Raw genomic sequence first — 18,564 nt, 5'->3', positions numbered from 1 at the left:
TGTACACAGATATAATGGGGGGGCGCTGTACACAGATATAATGGGGGGGTGCTGTACACAGATATAACGGGGGGGTGCTGTACACAGATGTAACGGGGGGGGGGGTGCTGTACACAGATGTAACGGGGGGGGCTGTACACAGATGTAACGGGGGGGCGCTGTACACAGATATAATGGGGGGGCGCTGTACACAGATATAATGGGGGGGCGCTGTACACAGATATAATGGGGGGGGTGTTGTACACAGATATAATGGGGGGGTGCTGTACACAGATATAATGGGGGGGGTGTTGTACACAGATATAACGGGGGGCGCTGGACACAGATATAATGGGGGAGGGGTGCTGTACACAGATATAATGGGGGGTCCTGTACACAGATATAATGGGGGCGCTGGACACAGATATAATGGGGGGCGCTGTACACAGATATAATGGGGGGCGCTGGACACAGATATAATGGGGGGCGCTGGACACAGATATAATGGGGGGTGCTGTACACAGATATAATGGGGGGTGCTGTACACAGATATAATGGGGGGCGCTGTACACAGATATAATGGGGGGCGCTGGACACAGATATAATGGGGGGTGCTGGACACAGATATAATGGGGGGCGCTGTACACAGATATAATGGGGGGTGCTGGACACATGTAACGGGGGGCGCTGGACACAGATATAATGGGGGGGGGGGGGTGCTGTACACAGATATAACGGGGGGTGCTGTACACAGAAATAACGGGGGGTGCTGTACACAGATATAATGGGGGGGTGCTGTACACAGATATAATGAGGGGGTGCTGTACACAGATATAATGGGGGGGGTGCTGTACACAGATATAACGGGGGGGTGCTGTACACAGATATAATGGGGGGGGGGTGCTGTACACAGATGTAATGGGGGGGTGCTGTACACAGATATAATGGGGGGCGCTGGACACAGATATAATGGGGGGCGCTGTACACAGATATAATGGGGGGTGCTGTACACAGATATAACGGGGGGTGCTGTACACAGATATAATGGGGGGTGCTGGACACATGTAACGGGGGGCGCTGGACACAGATATAATGGGGGGGGGGGTGCTGTACACAGATATAACGGGGGGTGCTGTACACAGATATAACGGGGGGTGCTGTACACAGATATAATGGGGGGGTGCTGTACACAGATATAATGAGGGGGTGCTGTACACAGATATAATGGGGGGGTGCTGTACACAGATGTAACGGGGGGGGTGCTGTACACAGATGTAACGGGGGGGGCTGTACACAGATGTAACGGGGGGGCGCTGTACACAGATATAACGGGGGGCGCTGTACACAGATATAACGGGGGGCGCTGTACACAGATATAATGGGGGGGCGCTGTACACAGATATAATGGGGGGGGTGTTGTACACAGATATAATGGGGGGGTGCTGTACACAGATATAATGGGGGGGGTGTTGTACACAGATATAACGGGGGGCGCTGGACACAGATATAATGGGGGGAGGGGTGCTGTACACAGATATAATGGGGGGCGCTGTACACAGATATAATGGGGGGCGCTGGACACAGATATAATGGGGGGCGCTGTACACAGATATAATGGGGGGCGCTGGACACAGATATAATGGGGGGTGCTGTACACAGATATAATGGGGGGCGCTGTACACAGATATAATGGGGGGCGCTGGACACAGATATAATGGGGGGTGCTGGACACAGATATAATGGGGGGCGCTGGACACAGATATAATGGGGGGCGCTGTACACAGATATAATGGGGGGTGCTGGACACATGTAACGGGGGGCGCTGGACACAGATATAATGGGGGGGGGTGCTGTACACAGATATAACGGGGGGTGCTGTACACAGAAATAACGGGGGGTGCTGTACACAGATATAATGGGGGGGTGCTGTACACAGATATAATGAGGGGGTGCTGTACACAGATATAATGGGGGGGGTGCTGTACACAGATATAACGGGGGGGGTGCTGTACACAGATATAATGGGGGGGGGTGCTGTACACAGATGTAATGGGGGGGTGCTGTACACAGATATAATGGGGGGCGCTGGACACAGATATAATGGGGGGCGCTGGACACATGTAACGGGGGGCGCTGGACACAGATATAATGGGGGGGTGCTGTACACAGATATAACGGGGGGTGCTGTACACAGATATAACGGGGGGGTGCTGTACACAGATATAATGGGGGGTGCTGGACACATGTAACGGGGGGCGCTGGACACAGATATAATGGGGGGGGTGCTGTACACAGATATAACGGGGGGTGCTGTACACAGATATAATGGGGGGGTGCTGTACACAGATATAATGGGGGGGTGCTGTACACAGATATAAAGGGGGGGTGCTGTACACAGATATAATGGGGGGGGGTGCTGTACACAGATATAAAGGGGGCGCTGTACACAGATATAATGGGGGGGTGCTGTACACAGATATAATGGGGGGGTGCTGTACACAGATATAATGGGGGGGTGCTGTACACAGATATAATGGGGGGCGCTGGACACAGATATAACGGGGGGTGCTGTACACAGATGTAATGGGGGGGTGTTGTACACAGATGTAATGGGGGGGTGTTGTACACAGATATAATGGGGGGGTGCTGTACACAGATATAATGGGGGGGCGCTGGACACAGATATAATGGGGGAGGGGTGCTGTACACAGATATAATGGGGGGGGGGTGCTGTACACAGATATAATGGGGGGTCCTGTACACAGATATAATGGGGGGGTGCTGTACACAGATATAATGGGGGGTGCTGTACACAAATATAACGGGGGGTGCTGTACACAGATATAATTGGGGGGTCCTGTACACAGATATAATGGGGGGGTCCTGTACACAGATATAATGGGGGGGCGCTGTACACAGATATAATGGGGGGGTCCTGTACACAGATATAATGGGGGGCGCTGTACACAGATATAATGGGGGGGTGCTGTACACAGATATAATGGGGGGGGTGTACACAGATATAATGGGGGGTGCTGTACACAGATATAATGGGGGGGGTGTACACAGATATAATGGGGGGTGCTGTACACAGATATAATGGGGGGTGCTGTACACAGATATAATGGGGGGTCCTGTACACAGATATAATGGGGGGGGTGTACACAGATATAATGGGGGGTGCTGTACACAGAATGGGGGGTGCTGTACACAGATATAATTGGGGGGGTCCTGTACACAGATATAATGGGGGGGGTGTACACAGATATAATGGGGGGTGCTGTACACAGATATAATGGGGGGTGCTGTACACAGATATAATGGGGGGTGCTGTACACAAATATAACGGGGGGTGCTGTACACAAATATAACGGGGGGTGCTGTACACAGATATAATTGGGGGGTCCTGTACACAGATATAATGGGGGGGTCCTGTACACAGATATAATGGGGGGGCGCTGTACACAGATATAATGGGGGGGTCCTGTACACAGATATAATGGGGGGCGCTGTACACAGATATAATGGGGGGGTGCTGTACACAGATATAATGGGGGGGGTGTACACAGATATAATGGGGGGTGCTGTACACAGATATAATGGGGGGGTGTACACAGATATAATGGGGGGTGCTGTACACAGATATAATGGGGGGTGCTGTACACAGATATAATGGGGGGTCCTGTACACAGATATAATGGGGGGGGGGGTGCTGTACACAGATATAATGGGGGGGCGCTGTACACAGATATAATGGGGGGGCGCTGTACACAGATATAATGGGGGGGGGTGCTGTACACAGATATAATGGGGGGGGGGTGCTGTACACAGATATAATGGGGGGGGTGCTGTACACAGATATAATGGGGGGTCCTGTACACAGATATAATGGGGGGGTGCTGTACACAGATATAATGGGGGGGGGGTGCTGTACACAGATATAATGGGGGGCGCTGTACACAGATATAATGGGGGGGCGCTGTACACAGATATAATGGGGGGGGTGCTGTACACAGATATAATGGGGGGGCGCTGTACACAGATATAATGGGGGGGCGCTGTACACAGATATAATGGGGGAGGGGTGCTGTACACAGATATAATGGGGGGGCGCTGTACACAGATATAATGGGGGAGGGGTGCTGTACACAGATATAATGGGGGGGGTGCTGTACACAGATATAATGGGGGGTCCTGTACACAGATATAATGGGGGGGGTGCTGTACACAGATATAATGGGGGGGCGCTGTACACAGATATAATGGGGGGGCGCTGTACACAGATATAATGGGGGAGGGGTGCTGTACACAGATGTAATGGGGGGGGGGTGCTGTACACAGATATAATGGGGGGTCCTGTACACAGATATAATGGGGGGGGGGTGCTGTACACAAATATAACGGGGGGTGCTGTACACAAATATAACGGGGGGTGCTGTACACAGATATAATTGGGGGGTCCTGTACACAGATATAATGGGGGGTGCTGTACACAAATATAACGGGGGGTGCTGTACACAGATATAATTGGGGGGTCCTGTACACAGATATAATGGGGGGGTCCTGTACACAGATATAATGGGGGGGCGCTGTACACAGATATAATGGGGGGGTCCTGTACACAGATATAATGGGGGGCGCTGTACACAGATATAATGGGGGGGTGCTGTACACAGATATAATGGGGGGGGGGTGTACACAGATATAATGGGGGGTGCTGTACACAGATATAATGGGGGGTGCTGTACACAGATATAATGGGGGGTCCTGTACACAGATATAATTGGGGGGTGCTGTACACAGATATAATGGGGGGGGTGCTGTACACAGATATAATGGGGGGGGCGCTGTACACAGATATAATGGGGGAGGGGTGCTGTACACAGATATAATGGGGGGTCCTGTACACAGATATAATGGGGGGTGCTGTACACAGATATAATGGGGGGGTGCTGTACACAGATATAATGGGGGGGGGGTGCTGTACACAGATATAATGGGGGGCGCTGTACACAGATATAATGGGGGGGGGGTGCTGTACACAGATATAATGGGGGGGCGCTGTACACAGATATAATGGGGGGGTGCTGTACACAGATATAATGGGGGGGGCGCTGTACACAGATATAATGGGGGGGCGCTGTACACAGATATAATGGGGGAGGGGTGCTGTACACAGATATAATGGGGGGGCGCTGTACACAGATATAATGGGGGGGGTGCTGTACACAGATATCATGGGGGGTCCTGTACACAGATATAATGGGGGGGTGCTGTACACAGATATAATGGGGGGTCCTGTACACAGATATAATGGGGGGGTGCTGTACACAGATATAATGGGGGGGTGCTGTACACAGATATAATGGGGGGGGCATTGTACACAGATATAATTGGGGGGTCCTGTACACAGATATAATGGGGGGGTGCTGTACACAGATATAATGGGGGGGTCCTGTACACAGATATAATGGGGGGTGCTGTACACAGATATAATGGGGGGGCATTGTACACAGATATAATTGGGGGGTCCTGTACACAGATATAATTGGGGGGTCCTGTACACAGATATAATGGGGGGGTGCTGTACACAGATATAATTGGGGGGTGCTGTACACAGATATAATGGGGGGTGCTGTACACAGATATAATGGGGGGTGCTGTACACAGATATAATTGGGGGGTCCTGTACACAGATATAATGGGGGGGTGCTGTACACAGATATAACGGGGGGCGCTGGACACAGATGTAATGGGGGGGGGGTGCTGTACACAGATATAATGGGGGGGTGCTGTACACAGATGTAATGGGGGGTGCTGTACACATATATAATGGGGGGTGCTGGACACATATATAATGGGGGGTGCTGGACACAGATATAACGGGGGGTGCTGTACACAGATATATTGGGGGGGTGCTGTACACAGATATAATGGGGGGGTGCTGTACACAGATATAATGGGGGGTGCTGGACACAGATATAACGGGGGGTGCTGTACACAGATATAATGGGGGGGACACTTTGGTAAATTGGGGTGCACACCCATAGAAGTCAGTCTCCCGGCTCTGTAGTTGACCCATCTCTGTCTCCTGTCCTCAGGACGCGCTGGGCGGGCTGCAGGAGGACTCGCTGTACAACCCTCTACAGATCAGCAGCAATCTCTACAAGCAGCTGCAGGTGACACTTTCCCGGCCTGCACCTCCCCCGCGTCCTGTCACTCCAGCTTTCCGAGGCGGGAGGGGCCAGAGCCGCCAGGTGAGACACCGGAAATGTTTGACTTCCTGGCTGATCATTTCCTTACATTTCCAACTTTTCTCATCTTCATTCACTGAGGAGCGAAGGAACCAATTCGGGTTATACTGCCACCTATAGGAGGATGGAGACACGGGCAAACAAACACAGTATAACCCCTCCCACTACCCAGCATGCCTCAGTTTTTGTCAGTGTTCTCGGAGGACGGACTTTTCCTGATCCATTGATGTCAATCAGGATTCCTCATTACATGTCAGCTGTCCAGAGGGGCCCTACCTGGGCTTGACCTCAGGGTGCCGTACCGAGGCCCTGTTGGACTGGGCATAGGAGGAGCGAGTACCCGTCTGAGGTCCTCCTCTGTGCGGACTGAGGAACTCCTCTCCTATGAGAGGGAATTTGTTGGCCTGTACCCCCTGTGGTTCCATCAGTGACCTTCCTTAGGACATCCGCAGGACAGCATCCTCTAAGGATTCTACTGACGGGCAGCTAGAGGCCCTCCTTAAGTCTTGGTGTGAGGTGGCTGATCCCGCCACTTCTGTCTGTCTGATGTTGTCTCCCTGGCTCTACGCTTCATGACTTGAATAGCAATGTCACAGGTAGGGATCAGCTGAATCCCATGTAGAAGGTCTAGGCGGAGGTCAGTAGAATTCCATGTAGAAGGTCTAGGCGGAGGTCAGCTGAATCTCATTTAGGAGGTCTAAGCGGAGGTCAGCTGAATCCCATGTAGGAGGTCTAGGTGGAGGTCAGCTGAATCCCATGTAGGAGGTCTAGGTGGAGGTCAGCTGAATCCCATGTAGGAGGTCTAGGCGGAGGTCAGCTGAATCTCATTTAGGAGGTCTAAGCGGAGGTCCGCTGAATCCCATGTAGGAGGTCTAGGTGGAGGTCAGCTGAATCCCATGTAGGAGGTTTAGGCGGAGGTCAGTAGAATCCCATGTAGGAGGTCTAGGGGGAGGTCAGTAGAATCCCATGTAGGAGGTCTAGGTGGAGGTCAGTAGAATCCCATGTAGGAGGTCTAGGCGGAGGTCAGCTGAATCCCATGTAGGAGGTCTAGGCGGAGGTCAGTAGAATCCCATGTAGGAGGTCTAGGGGGAGGTCAGTAGAATCCCATGTAGGAGGTCTAGGCGGAGGTCAGTAGAATCCCATGTAGGAGTTCTAGGCGGAGGTCAGTAGAATCCCATGTAGGAGGTCTAGGGGGAGGTCAGCTGAATCCCATGTAGGAGGTCTAGGGGGAGGTCAGCTGAATCCCATGTAGGTCTAGACGGAGGTCAGTAGAATCCCATGTAGGAGGTCTAGGGGGAGGTCAGTAGAATCCCATGTAGGAGGTCTAGGCGGAGGTCAGTAGAATCCCATGTAGGAGGTCTAGGGGGAGGTCAGTAGAATCCCATGTAGGAGGTCTAGGCGGAGGTCAGTAGAATCCCATGTAGGAGGTCTAGGGGGAGGTCAGTAGAATCCCATGTAGGAGATCTAGGTGGAGGTCAGCTGAATCCCATGTAGGAGGTCTAGGTGGAGGTCGGCTGTATCCCATGTAGAAGGTCTAGGCGGAGATGAGCTGAATCCCATGTAGGAGGTCTAGGGGGAGGTCAGTAGAATCCCATGTAGGAGGTCTAGGCGGAGCTCAGTAGAATCCCATGTAGGAGGTCTAGGCGGAGGTCAGTAGAATCCCATGTAGGAGTTCTAGGGGGAGGTCAGTAGAATCCCATGTAGGAGGTCTAGGCGGAGGTCAGTAGAATCCCATGTAGGAGGTCTAGGCGGAGGTCAGTAGAATCCCATGTAGGAGGTCTAGGGGGAGGCCAGTAGAATCCCATGTAGGAGGTCTAGGCGGAGGTCAGTAGAATCCCATGTAGGAGGTCTAGGGGAGGTCAGTAGAATCCCATGTAGGAGGTCTAGGCGGAGGTCAGTAGAATCCCATGTAGGAGTTCTAGGGGGAGGTCAGTAGAATCCCACGTAGGAGGTCTAGGCAGAGGTCAGTAGAATCCCATGTAGGAGGTCTAGGGGGAGGTCAGTAGAATCCCATGTAGGAGGTCTAGGGGGAGGTCAGTAGAATCCCATGTAGGAGGTCTAGGGGAGGTCAGTAGAATCCCATGTAGGAGGTCTAGGGGGGGTCAGTAGAATCCCATGTAGGAGGTCTAGGGGGAGGTCAGTAAAATCCCATGTAGGAGGTCTAGGCGGAGGTCAGTAGAATCCCATGTAGGAGGTCTAGGCGGAGGTCAGTAGAATCCCATGTAGGAGGTCTAGGCGGAGGTCAGTAGAATCCCATGTAGGAGGTCTAGGTGGAGGTCAGTAGAATCCCATGTAGGAGGTCTAGGGGGAGGTCAGTGGAATCCCATGTAGGAGGTCTAGGCGGAGGTCAGTAGAATCCCATGTAGGAGGTCTAGGCGGAGGTCAGTAGAATCCCATGTAGGAGGTCTAGGCGGAGGTCAGTAGAATCCCATGTAGGAGGTCTAGGCGGAGGTCAGTAGAATCCCATGTAGGAGGTCTAGGCGGAGGTCAGTAGAATCCCATGTAGGAGGTCTAGGGGGAGGTCAGTAGAATCCCATGTAGGAGGTCTAGGGGGAGGTCAGTAGAATCCCATGTAGGAGGTCTAGGGGGAGGTCAGTGGAATCCCATGTAGGAGGTCTAGGCGGAGGTCAGTAGAATCCCATGTAGGAGGTCTAGGCGGAGGTCAGTAGAATCCCATGTAGGAGGTCTAGGCGGAGGTCAGTAGAATCCCATGTAGGAGGTCTAGGCGGAGGTCAGTAGAATCCCATGTAGGAGGTCTAGGCGGAGGTCAGTAGAATCCCATGTAGGAGGTCTAGGCGGAGGTCAGTAGAATCCCATGTAGGAGGTCTAGGGGGAGGTCAGTAGAATCCCATGTAGGAGGTCTAGGGGGAGGTCAGTAGAATCCCATGTAGGAGGTCTAGGGGGAGGTCAGTAGAATCCCATGTAGGAGGTCTAGGAGGAGGTCTAGGGGGAGGTCAGTAGAATCCCATGTAGGAGGTCTAGGCGGAGGTCAGTAGAATCCCATGTAGGAGGTCTAGGGGGAGGTCAGTAGAATCCCATGTAGGAGGTCTAGGGGGAGGTCAGTAGAATCCCATGTAGGAGGTCTAGGGGGAGGTCAGTAGAATCCCCATGTAGGAGGTCTAGGGGGAGGTCAGTAGAATCCCATGTAGGAGGTCTAGGGGGAGGTCAGTAGAATCCCATGTAGGAGGTCTAGGGGGAGGTCAGTAGAATCCCATGTAGGAGGTCTAGGGGGAGGTCAGTAGAATCCCATGTAGGAGGTCTAGGGGGAGGTCAGTAGAATCCCATGTAGGAGGTCTAGGCGGAGGTCAGTAGAATCCCATGTAGGAGGTCTAGGGGGAGGTCAGTAGAATCCCACTCTTCGCCCTAATTTACTTAAGCAGTCCTCAGATCCGTGTATTCTGATTTATGGATCTTTGTATTCAGCCTTATGGATCCTTGTATAGCGATCTATGGATCCCTGTTTTCCAACTTATTGATCTTTGTATTCTGCTTTATAAATCCTTGTTTTCCGATTTATGGATCCTTGTATTCCAATTGATAGATCTTTGTATTGGGCCCTTCTTGAAGAGCATAACACTTTCAGGATCTGCCCAGCTTGGGCTCTATTGGGTTCTGATTTTGGCAGCTACTTGTCACCGGTGGCCAAGGCTGTTCAGCTTTAATGAATGTGTACTGTAAGGATCCATTGTCATCACTCAGGGAGCCCACCTCTTCCCCTCCATTGCCAGAGGGTAGGATTTGGGGGGAATTCCACCTCAGGGTAGTTTCCCCCTACCCTGTTTTTATTGGCCCATTTCAGCTCCCTCTCTGTAGTCACAGGCTTGGGTTCTGAATGGGCCTGTCTCTGTGCACAAGGTACTCCCTAGTACGACCCTTCAGCCTCTTCAGGTGAGTGGGGTAGTTCCTTCTCCCTGTATACGGGGGATATCACTTGTGGAGTACCTCCATCTCTGGGGTTACCATCTGGCTCCTCACATCAGATAGCTTTCTTCATGTCTGGGGATCATGCCTTGAGCTGGGCACCACCTGGGTATGGCAGTGCCTTTACCTCTGGGAAGGGGTGGGGGTCCTCCATGTAACAAGAGAAGTAGCCTGCTCCCTGCTCTGGAGTATTATCCTTCCTAGCACTGTCTCCCCCAATGACAATGCATTGGAGGCTTGCTCCCCTTGACTGGTAGGCTCTGCACTGGGAGGAGATGCCCCTGAGTGCACCCCTCAGACCCTTCAAGGTGGGCGGAGATCCTCACTGGAGGGCCCTGTGCCTCCATGGATTGTTCACAAATTGGACACCCCAGGGTGTCTCTCATGCACATCCACTCCTTCCCTCCTTGATCTCTAGCAGTCTGAGGAGTCATTTCACACCCCTTGTGGGCTGTGTTTTGCCGATACTGTCAATGGTAAACCTCACATAATGAGCTATATATGGCTAGGCATCTCTTTCATTCTAAAGGGTTAGGCTTCAATGTAGACCTGGACCACCTGGACCTGTTTTTTGTTCTAGGTTCTTCCTTGGGACTTGTTCCTTTCAGGGTTGCAGCCCTCCCCCAAGTGTTTTTTTTTTTTTTTTTCTCTTGCCCACATAAGGCTGGGGGTCTTTGTTCACCATTTGGGAATGTGTTCCTGTTCCACCTGTCATGGTTGGTTTTGGTTGCTCAGCTTCTCGCTGGTTCAGGTTCGGTGTTCCCCTCTGGTGGTGTCCTTCTTTGTACTTGTCTGGAGCATCAGGTTGATCCTCCGTGTTCTCCCTTTGGTCGTGTAGTGCCCTCTCTGGAAGGGGGTTCCACCTCATCATTGTCAGGTGTTGGTCCTGGTCCAGGAGGTCCCCGATCCTCATTGTTACCCGTTTACTATATTTGAGATTGAATATCTCTCAGATATGATTTGGGTTAAATAAGAGTTTTTTGACCACGCGTGAAAGCTTTAATACAATAACAAAAATGGATTGGTATATAGTAAAGTGGCCTAGACTAATACACACAATCTATCTCTTTGTACAGGCAAAAGGGTAAAAACCATGGATTACATGAAGGAATACAGAGGATATTCCTTAAAACATTAATCGACAAACAGTAGGACATACAAGACATAAGACAAACGTCTTTAGTTACCAGGCTATGGCCCACTCAGGTGGCTGCTCTCCCATCGAGTGTGTTTCCCTCCCATCTGTATATCATTACAGGCTGATTAGCCTCAATGGTTGGCATGACTCTGATTGGTGGGCTTCCCTATTCCTAGTTAAGGACTGGCTACATCTCCAATCCCTATACTTTGCATAAGTCAACCCTATTCCTGGGAAGTTAAGTATTGATTACGGGGGTTGGCCTCCCTTCATTGCATATTCAAACATGGGATCCTTTGAAGTGAATATTTGTAGAACAAAGAGGTTTGGGTTCCATTGTTTAGATAAACAAGCCTAGGCACCGAATTGTCTGTCTAACAGAGACTTCTGTGAAGATAATATGAGACACGCCCTACATGTATACAAGCTAAATGGAATATATTCATAATTAGAATATTGTACAGCTATTAATGGACATTTCACATAAACTCATAAGGTAACATCATCATCAGATAGTCAGAAAACAAACACTCCTGCGCAAGCAGATGGACTATATATCGTGACAATGTATGTCACAGGCCTTGCTGCCCTCTAGGATAGGGGTATCCTAACAGCCGTGACAATGTATGTCACAGGCCTTGCTGCCCTCAAGGATAGGGGTATCCTAACAGTCAGGACGATGTATGTCACAGGCCTTGCTGCCCTCAAGGATAGGGGTATCCTAACAGTCAGGACGATGTATGTCACAGGCCTTGCTGCCCTCAAGGATAGGGGTATCCTAACACTCAGGACGATGTATGTCACAGGCCTTGCTGCCCTCAAGGATAGGGGTATCCTAACACTCAGGACGATGTATGTCACAGGCCTTGCTGCCCTCTAAGATAGGGGTATCCTAACAGTCAGGACGATGTATGTCACAGGCCTTGCTGCCCTCTAGGATAGGGGTATCCTAACAGTCAGGACGATGTATGTCACAGGCCTTGCTGCCCTCTAGGATAGGGGTATCCTAACAGTCAGGACGATGTATGTCACAGGCCTTGCTGCCCTCAAGGATAGGGGTATCCTAACACTCAGGACGATGTATGTCACGGGCCTTGCTGCCCTCTAGGATAGGGGTATCCTAACAGTCAGGACGATGTATGTCACGGGCCTTACTGCCCTCTAGGATAGGGGTATCCTAACAGTCAGGACGATGTATGTCACGGGCCTTGCTGCCCTCTAGGATAGGGGTATCCTAACAGTCAGGACGATGTATGTCACAGGCCTTGCTGCCTTCTAGGATAGGGGTATCCTAACACTCAGGACGATGTATGTCACAGGCCTTGCTGCCCTCTAGGATAGGGGTATCCTAACACTCAGGACGATGTATGTCACAGGCCTTGCTGCCCTCTAGGATAGGGGTATCCTAACACTCAGGACGATGTATGTCACAGGCCTTGCTGCCCTCTAGGATAGGGGTATCCTAACACTCAGGACGATGTATGTCACAGGCCTTGCTGCCCTCTAGGATAGGGGTATCTTAACAGTCAGGATGATGTATGTCACAGGCCTTATTGCCCTCTAGGATAGGGGTATCCTAACAGTCAGGATGATGTATGTCACAGGCCTTATTGCCCTCTAGGATAGGGGTATCCTAACAGTCAGGATGATGTATGTCACAGGCCTTATTGCCCTCTAGGATGGGGTATCCTAACAGTCAGGATGATGTATGTCACAGGCCTTATTGCCCTCTAGGATAGGGGTATCCTAACAGTCAGGACGATGTATGTCACAGGCCTTGCTGCCCTCTAGGATAGGGGTATCCTAACAGTCAGGATGATGTATGTCACAGGCCTTATTGCCCTCTAGGATGGGGTATCCTAACAGTCAGGATGATGTATGTCACAGGCCTTATTGCCCTCTAGGATAGGGGTATCCTAACAGTCAGGATGATGTATGTCACAGGCCTTGCTGCCCTCTAGGATAGGGGTATCCTAACAGTCAGGATGATGTATGTCACAGGCCTTATTGCCCTCTAGGATGGGGTATCCTAACAGTCAGGATGATGTATGTCACAGGCCTTATTGCCCTCTAGGATAGGGGTATCCTAACAGTCAGGATGATGTATGTCACAGGCCTTGCTGCCCTCTAGGATAGGGGTATCCTAACAGTCAGGACGATGTATGTCACAGGCCTTGCTGCCCTCTAGGATAGGGGTATCCTAACAGTCAGGACGATGTATGTCACAGGCCTTGCTGCCCTCTAGGATAGGGGTATCCTAACAGTCAGGACGATGTATGTCACAGGCCTTGCTGCCCTCTAGGATAGGGGTATCCTAACAGTGAAAGAGAAAAAGAAAAAAAGGGCGCACCATTATCCTTTGGATGTATTTTATTAAAAGTAGGTAAAAGGAAAACTTCTCACAAACATAGGTAGACAACTGCACTGTAAATTGTCTCCAATCACAGAAATTGGTCTAAGACAGATGAACATCATCATCAGGCCTGTCAGTGGTTACCATCCATCACATTCAGCCAATAGAATGGTGGTTTCTGTGTTGTGCTCCACTCATTTGGATGGCTTTTGGACATTCTGAATTCCTTGGTTCCCTCATTGGATGAGAATGAAAAGAGGACTTTTGTACTTACCGTAGAATACATTATCCCCCCCCCCCCATGTTCTTCATGCTCCTGGTACTGCTTTGCCAAAAAACTCAGGCATGCTGGGTAGAGGAGGAGTTGTACAGGGACTGACATCGTTTTCTGTCGGCCGATGTCCCGTACTCCTGTAGGTGGCAGTATAACCCGACTGTATCTGAATTCCTGTGTCCCTCCAAGAAAATGATTTTATGCTAAGATGAAGATCTTCTTATGTGGCCCTCATCCAGCTCTGAATATTATATTTACTGTGTGCACTGTACTCTGTCCCCACCTATCGATCTTGTGTACCCCCACCCCCACCAATCTATAGCGTGTATTAATTCCAGCCACCATCTCACAAGACCTAATCTGTGAACATGTATGCCGACTCCGTGTAGCCATAGATCTTGAAGATCCTAACACAAATGTTATATATAGGAACACATGGGCATTTGGCTTGGTGCACCAAGCAGACCCCACACACAGTATAAGCCTGGTCTCCCCAACAATGGCCTACAATCTCCATTCCACATAATCATTTCTTCCATCCAAATCAGTCAGTCTGGGGGGGGGGGGGGGGTGTTTATAGAACATGCCATGTGTGTTTATGGAGAGCCACCTCCCTACCACCCCATCCTGCCCATGGCTTACCACCCAATCCTGCCCATGGCTTACCACAGCATCCTGTCCATGACACGCCACATCCTGCCCATGGCCTACCACCGCATCCTGCACATGGCTTACCACCCAATCCTATCCATGGCTTACCACAGCATCCTGTCCATGGCACGCCACATCCTGCCCATGGCCTACCACCGCATCCTGCACATGGCTTACCACCCAATCCTATCCATGGCTTACCACAGCATCCTGTCCATGACACGCCACATCCTGCCCATGGCCTACCACCGCATCCTGCACATGGCTTACCACCCAATCCTATCCATGGCTTACCACAGCATCCTGTCCATGGCACGCCACATCCTGCCCATGGCCTACCACCCCATCCTGCCCATGGCTTACCACCCAATCCTATCCATGGCTTACCACAGCATCCTGTCCATGGCACGCCACCACATCCTACTCATAGCCTACCACCCCATCCTGCACATGGGCCTACCACCCCATCCTGCACATGGCTTACCACGGCATTCTGTCTATGGCCTACCACCTCATCCTGCCCATGACCTACCACCCCATCCTGTCCATGGCCTACCACCCCATCCTGCCCATGACCTACCACCCCATCCTGCACATGGCCTACCACCCCATCCGGCCCATGGCTTACCACCCCATCCTGCCCATGGCCTACCACCCCATCCTACCTATGACCTACCACCCCATCCTGTCCATGGCCTACCACCCCATCCTGCCCATGGCTTACCATGACATCCTGTCCATGACACGCCACCACATCCTGCCCATTATCTACTACCCCATCCTGCCCTTGGTTTACCACCCCATCCTGCCCATGGCTTCCAATTCCTTCCTTCCAAATCAGTCAGTCTTTGGGTGTTTGTAGAATATGCCATGTGTGTTTATGGAGAACCACCTCCTTACCACCCTATCCTGCCCATGGCTTGTAACCCCATCCTGTCCATGGCTTACCACCTCATTCTGCCCATAGCCTACCACCCCATCCTGCCCATGGCAATCACTGGTGTTTATTTAGAAAAGGAAGAGGCTTGTAAAATTACATATTTACTGGCCCCTTCCCCGCACCCCATCTTGAAAGGATTTGCAGTAGTATTCTGCGTGAGAGAAGGGAAGCCAGCAGCGCTGCAAGGGAGACATTGGGGGGGGGGGGGGGGGGTGGGCAGCAAGGGAAAACTGGCCTGCAAAAGGTGATTAAGGTGTGTGCCCACACCTGGCACATCCTCTGCACACCATGGCGTCCATGACATGCCACCCAATCCTGCCCATGGCCTACCACCACATCCTGCCCATGGCCCACCACCCTATCCTGCCCATGGCCTACCACTGCATCGCGCCCATGACTTACCACCCTATTCTGCCCCTGGCCTACCACCATATTCTGCCCCTGGCCTACCACCATATTCTGCCCATGGCCTACCACTGCATCCTGCCCATGGCCTGCCACTGCATTGCGCCAATGACTTACCACCCTATTCTGCCCATGGCCTACCACTGCATCCTGCCCATGGCCTGCCACCCTGTCCTGCCCATGGCCTACCACTGCATCACACCCATGACTTACCACCCTATTCTGCCCATGGCCTATCACTGCATCGCACCCATGACTTACCACCCAATCCTGCCCATGGCCTACCACTGCATCGCGCCCATGACTTACCACCCTATTCTGCCCCTGGCCTACCACCCTATTCTGCCCATGGCCTACCACTGCGTCCTGTCTACATTTTCTAACTTAGGTCACTGATTTTTAAACAGCCTGCCCACTGCCCCTTACATCATCCATTGATGTTGTTATTGTTAATATTACTGCTCTGTGTATGATTTCTGTGAATAATGGTAAAATGAAATCATCAGCAGCTGAAGCCACACCCCTTTTTCTGACATGTTGTAGGTGGAGGGAAACCTCTTTCATACTGCCATCCAACACCACAAGCTAATAAATGCTGTATGTGACTTTTCCTTCTTAGGGGTCATCCAGTGGTGGAAAAGCAAGAGCGACAATTGCCCCGTTACCTTTCGTGTCCCCACTTCCTTGTAAACGGGGGCAACACAGAGAGAAAAACTCGCCATCGAAGATCCGATTTCTGCACGATGATGAAAACTAATTCTTCAGACCTGACTTCTCGCTTCAACAGCCTTGGATATTCCAATGACTCTGTCCATAATGAGATTCCAATGACTGCTCATAATCCAGGGCATGTTCTGCAGGTTTGATCCCGAAGTGTTTGGGATTGATCCCACTTTGAGAGTCCTCCTGACAAGTTCTATTATTCAGTGATGATGAGTTTTGGGGAGTAGGGCAGTCAGTCCTGCTCACAAGTTCTAGTATTTGGTAATGGTGAATTGGGGGTCAGCCCTGGTCACAAGTTCTATTATTCAGTGACGATGAGTTGGGAGCTCACTCACACATTTTGACATTGAGGTGAGGGGCAAGGAGTGTGTGGTGAGGGGTGCGCGGTGAGAAGTGATAGGTGCGAGGCGAGGGGTGCGTGATGAGGAGTGTGGGGTGAGGGGTAGGAGGTTAGGACGGTGAAGTGAGGAATGTAAGGTGAGGAGGGCTGCGCTTAGCTTTGCTGTATAATACAGAAGATTAATTAAAGTCTATTATCAATGTTCACAGCAGTTCTGATGTGTTTCTTGACCTGGAAGAATTGCCTGCTTCCCTCACATACTAAGATCTGACTTGCTGCTCATTTATCTTTCTGCCAGAACAATGGAATAACTTTTAACATTAGATGAAGACTGTAGAAAACGGCTGGAGACCAGGTGACACTACGTGTAGGCGATATAAAACTGGCAGCAGTATTATGGCGGCCTAGTAAATTCCACCCACCTGTCTCCTGCACTCTCAGGCGGCACAGTGGTGTAGTGGTTAGCACTCTCGCCTAGCAGTAAGAAGGGTCGCTGGTTTGAATCCCACCCATGACTCTACCTGCCTGGAGTTTGCATGTTCTCCCTGTGCCTGCGTGGGTTTCCTCCGGGTACTCCGGTTTCCTCCCACAAACCAAAGACATGCAGGTAGGTTAATTGGCTTCTGTCCAAAATTGGCCCTAGTATAAGAATGGGGACCTTGGATTGTTGACTCCTTGAGGGTAGGGACCAATGTGAGTGTGTAATGTACAGGGATAGGGACAATTATAGACACTCAGGTTGAACTGGATGGACTGGTGTCTTTATTCAACCCTACTAACTATGAAACTATGAATACTCATTTTCCAGCTGACCACATGGCTGGGTGTACCTAAAGGTGAAAAAAGGCTAAATAATATAGAAGGGAACAGGCATTACACTATTTGTCAGTGTTACGGACCAGTGCCTAAGTGAAAAGAATCATTCTGGTCCTCTGGAGATTCTCTCTAGTTCTTTTGAGTGAGGAGGATCTTCCTGGTTCTCTGGAGGGGCTACCTGGTCCTTTTGAGTGAGGAGAATTTTACTGGTTCTCTGAAGAGGACTCTCTGATCCTTCGGAGTAAGAAGGATCCTCCTGGTCTTCTGCAAGTTCTCCCTGCTTCTTTTCAATAAGGAGGATCATCCTAGTTCTCTCTGGTCCTTATGAGTGAGAAGGGTCTTCCTGATCATGTGGAGGGTCTTCCTGATCACGTGGAGGGTCTTTCTGGTCCTTATGAGTGAGAAGGGTCTTCCTGATCATGTGGAGGGTCTTCCTGATCACGTGGAGGGTCTTTCTGGTCCTTATGAGTGAGAAGGGTCTTCCTGATCCTGTGGAGGGTCTTCCTAGTCCTTCTCAGCGAGAAGGTCATTCTTGGCTCTATGGAGATGTCCAGCACTGATCACTATATCACTGTCAATTTGCGTGACCCCCAACCAACCCTCTACATCCTGTCTGTATACCTACTGCCAGTCCTGACATCCTGGAGACCTCCAGCTCTGAACTTTCCTGCTTGTCCTACTCATTGCTCTTTCTATGGCCTTCCAGCTTTAGACTATTGTCTGTCACATCACCTATTACTGCTGGAGAAAACCGAAGACAATGCCCCAGG

The 18,564-nt window shown here is 51.0% G+C and overlaps 1 protein-coding gene across 2 annotated transcripts in view; it reads left to right on the top strand.

Moving 5' to 3' along the window:
- The window catches only part of M1AP (meiosis 1 associated protein), a 41,663-nt gene extending 23,568 nt beyond the window's left edge, over window positions 1–18,095 (top strand). The window contains exons 8-9 of one of the 2 annotated variants that reach the window (XM_077494000.1): window positions 6,081–6,236; window positions 16,535–18,095. In XM_077494000.1, coding sequence (XP_077350126.1) covers window positions 6,081–6,236; window positions 16,535–16,672 — 294 coding nt within the window. In that variant the 3' untranslated portion in view covers window positions 16,673–18,095. The remainder of the gene's footprint in view (window positions 1–6,080; window positions 6,237–16,534) is intronic. The other variant, XM_077493999.1, reaches the window with a different exon arrangement.
- Window positions 18,096–18,564: the final 469 nt, after the last annotated feature.

Source organism: Lithobates pipiens, unplaced genomic scaffold (genome assembly GCF_037356315.1).
Source record: "Lithobates pipiens isolate NorthernLeopardFrog02 unplaced genomic scaffold, aLitPip1_a1.2 Scaffold_198, whole genome shotgun sequence".
In the NCBI taxonomy this organism is placed as follows: Eukaryota; Metazoa; Chordata; class Amphibia; order Anura; family Ranidae; genus Lithobates; species Lithobates pipiens.
The sequence above is the reverse complement of the archived record's forward strand: the minus strand, read 5'-3'. Positions and strand labels throughout refer to the sequence as shown.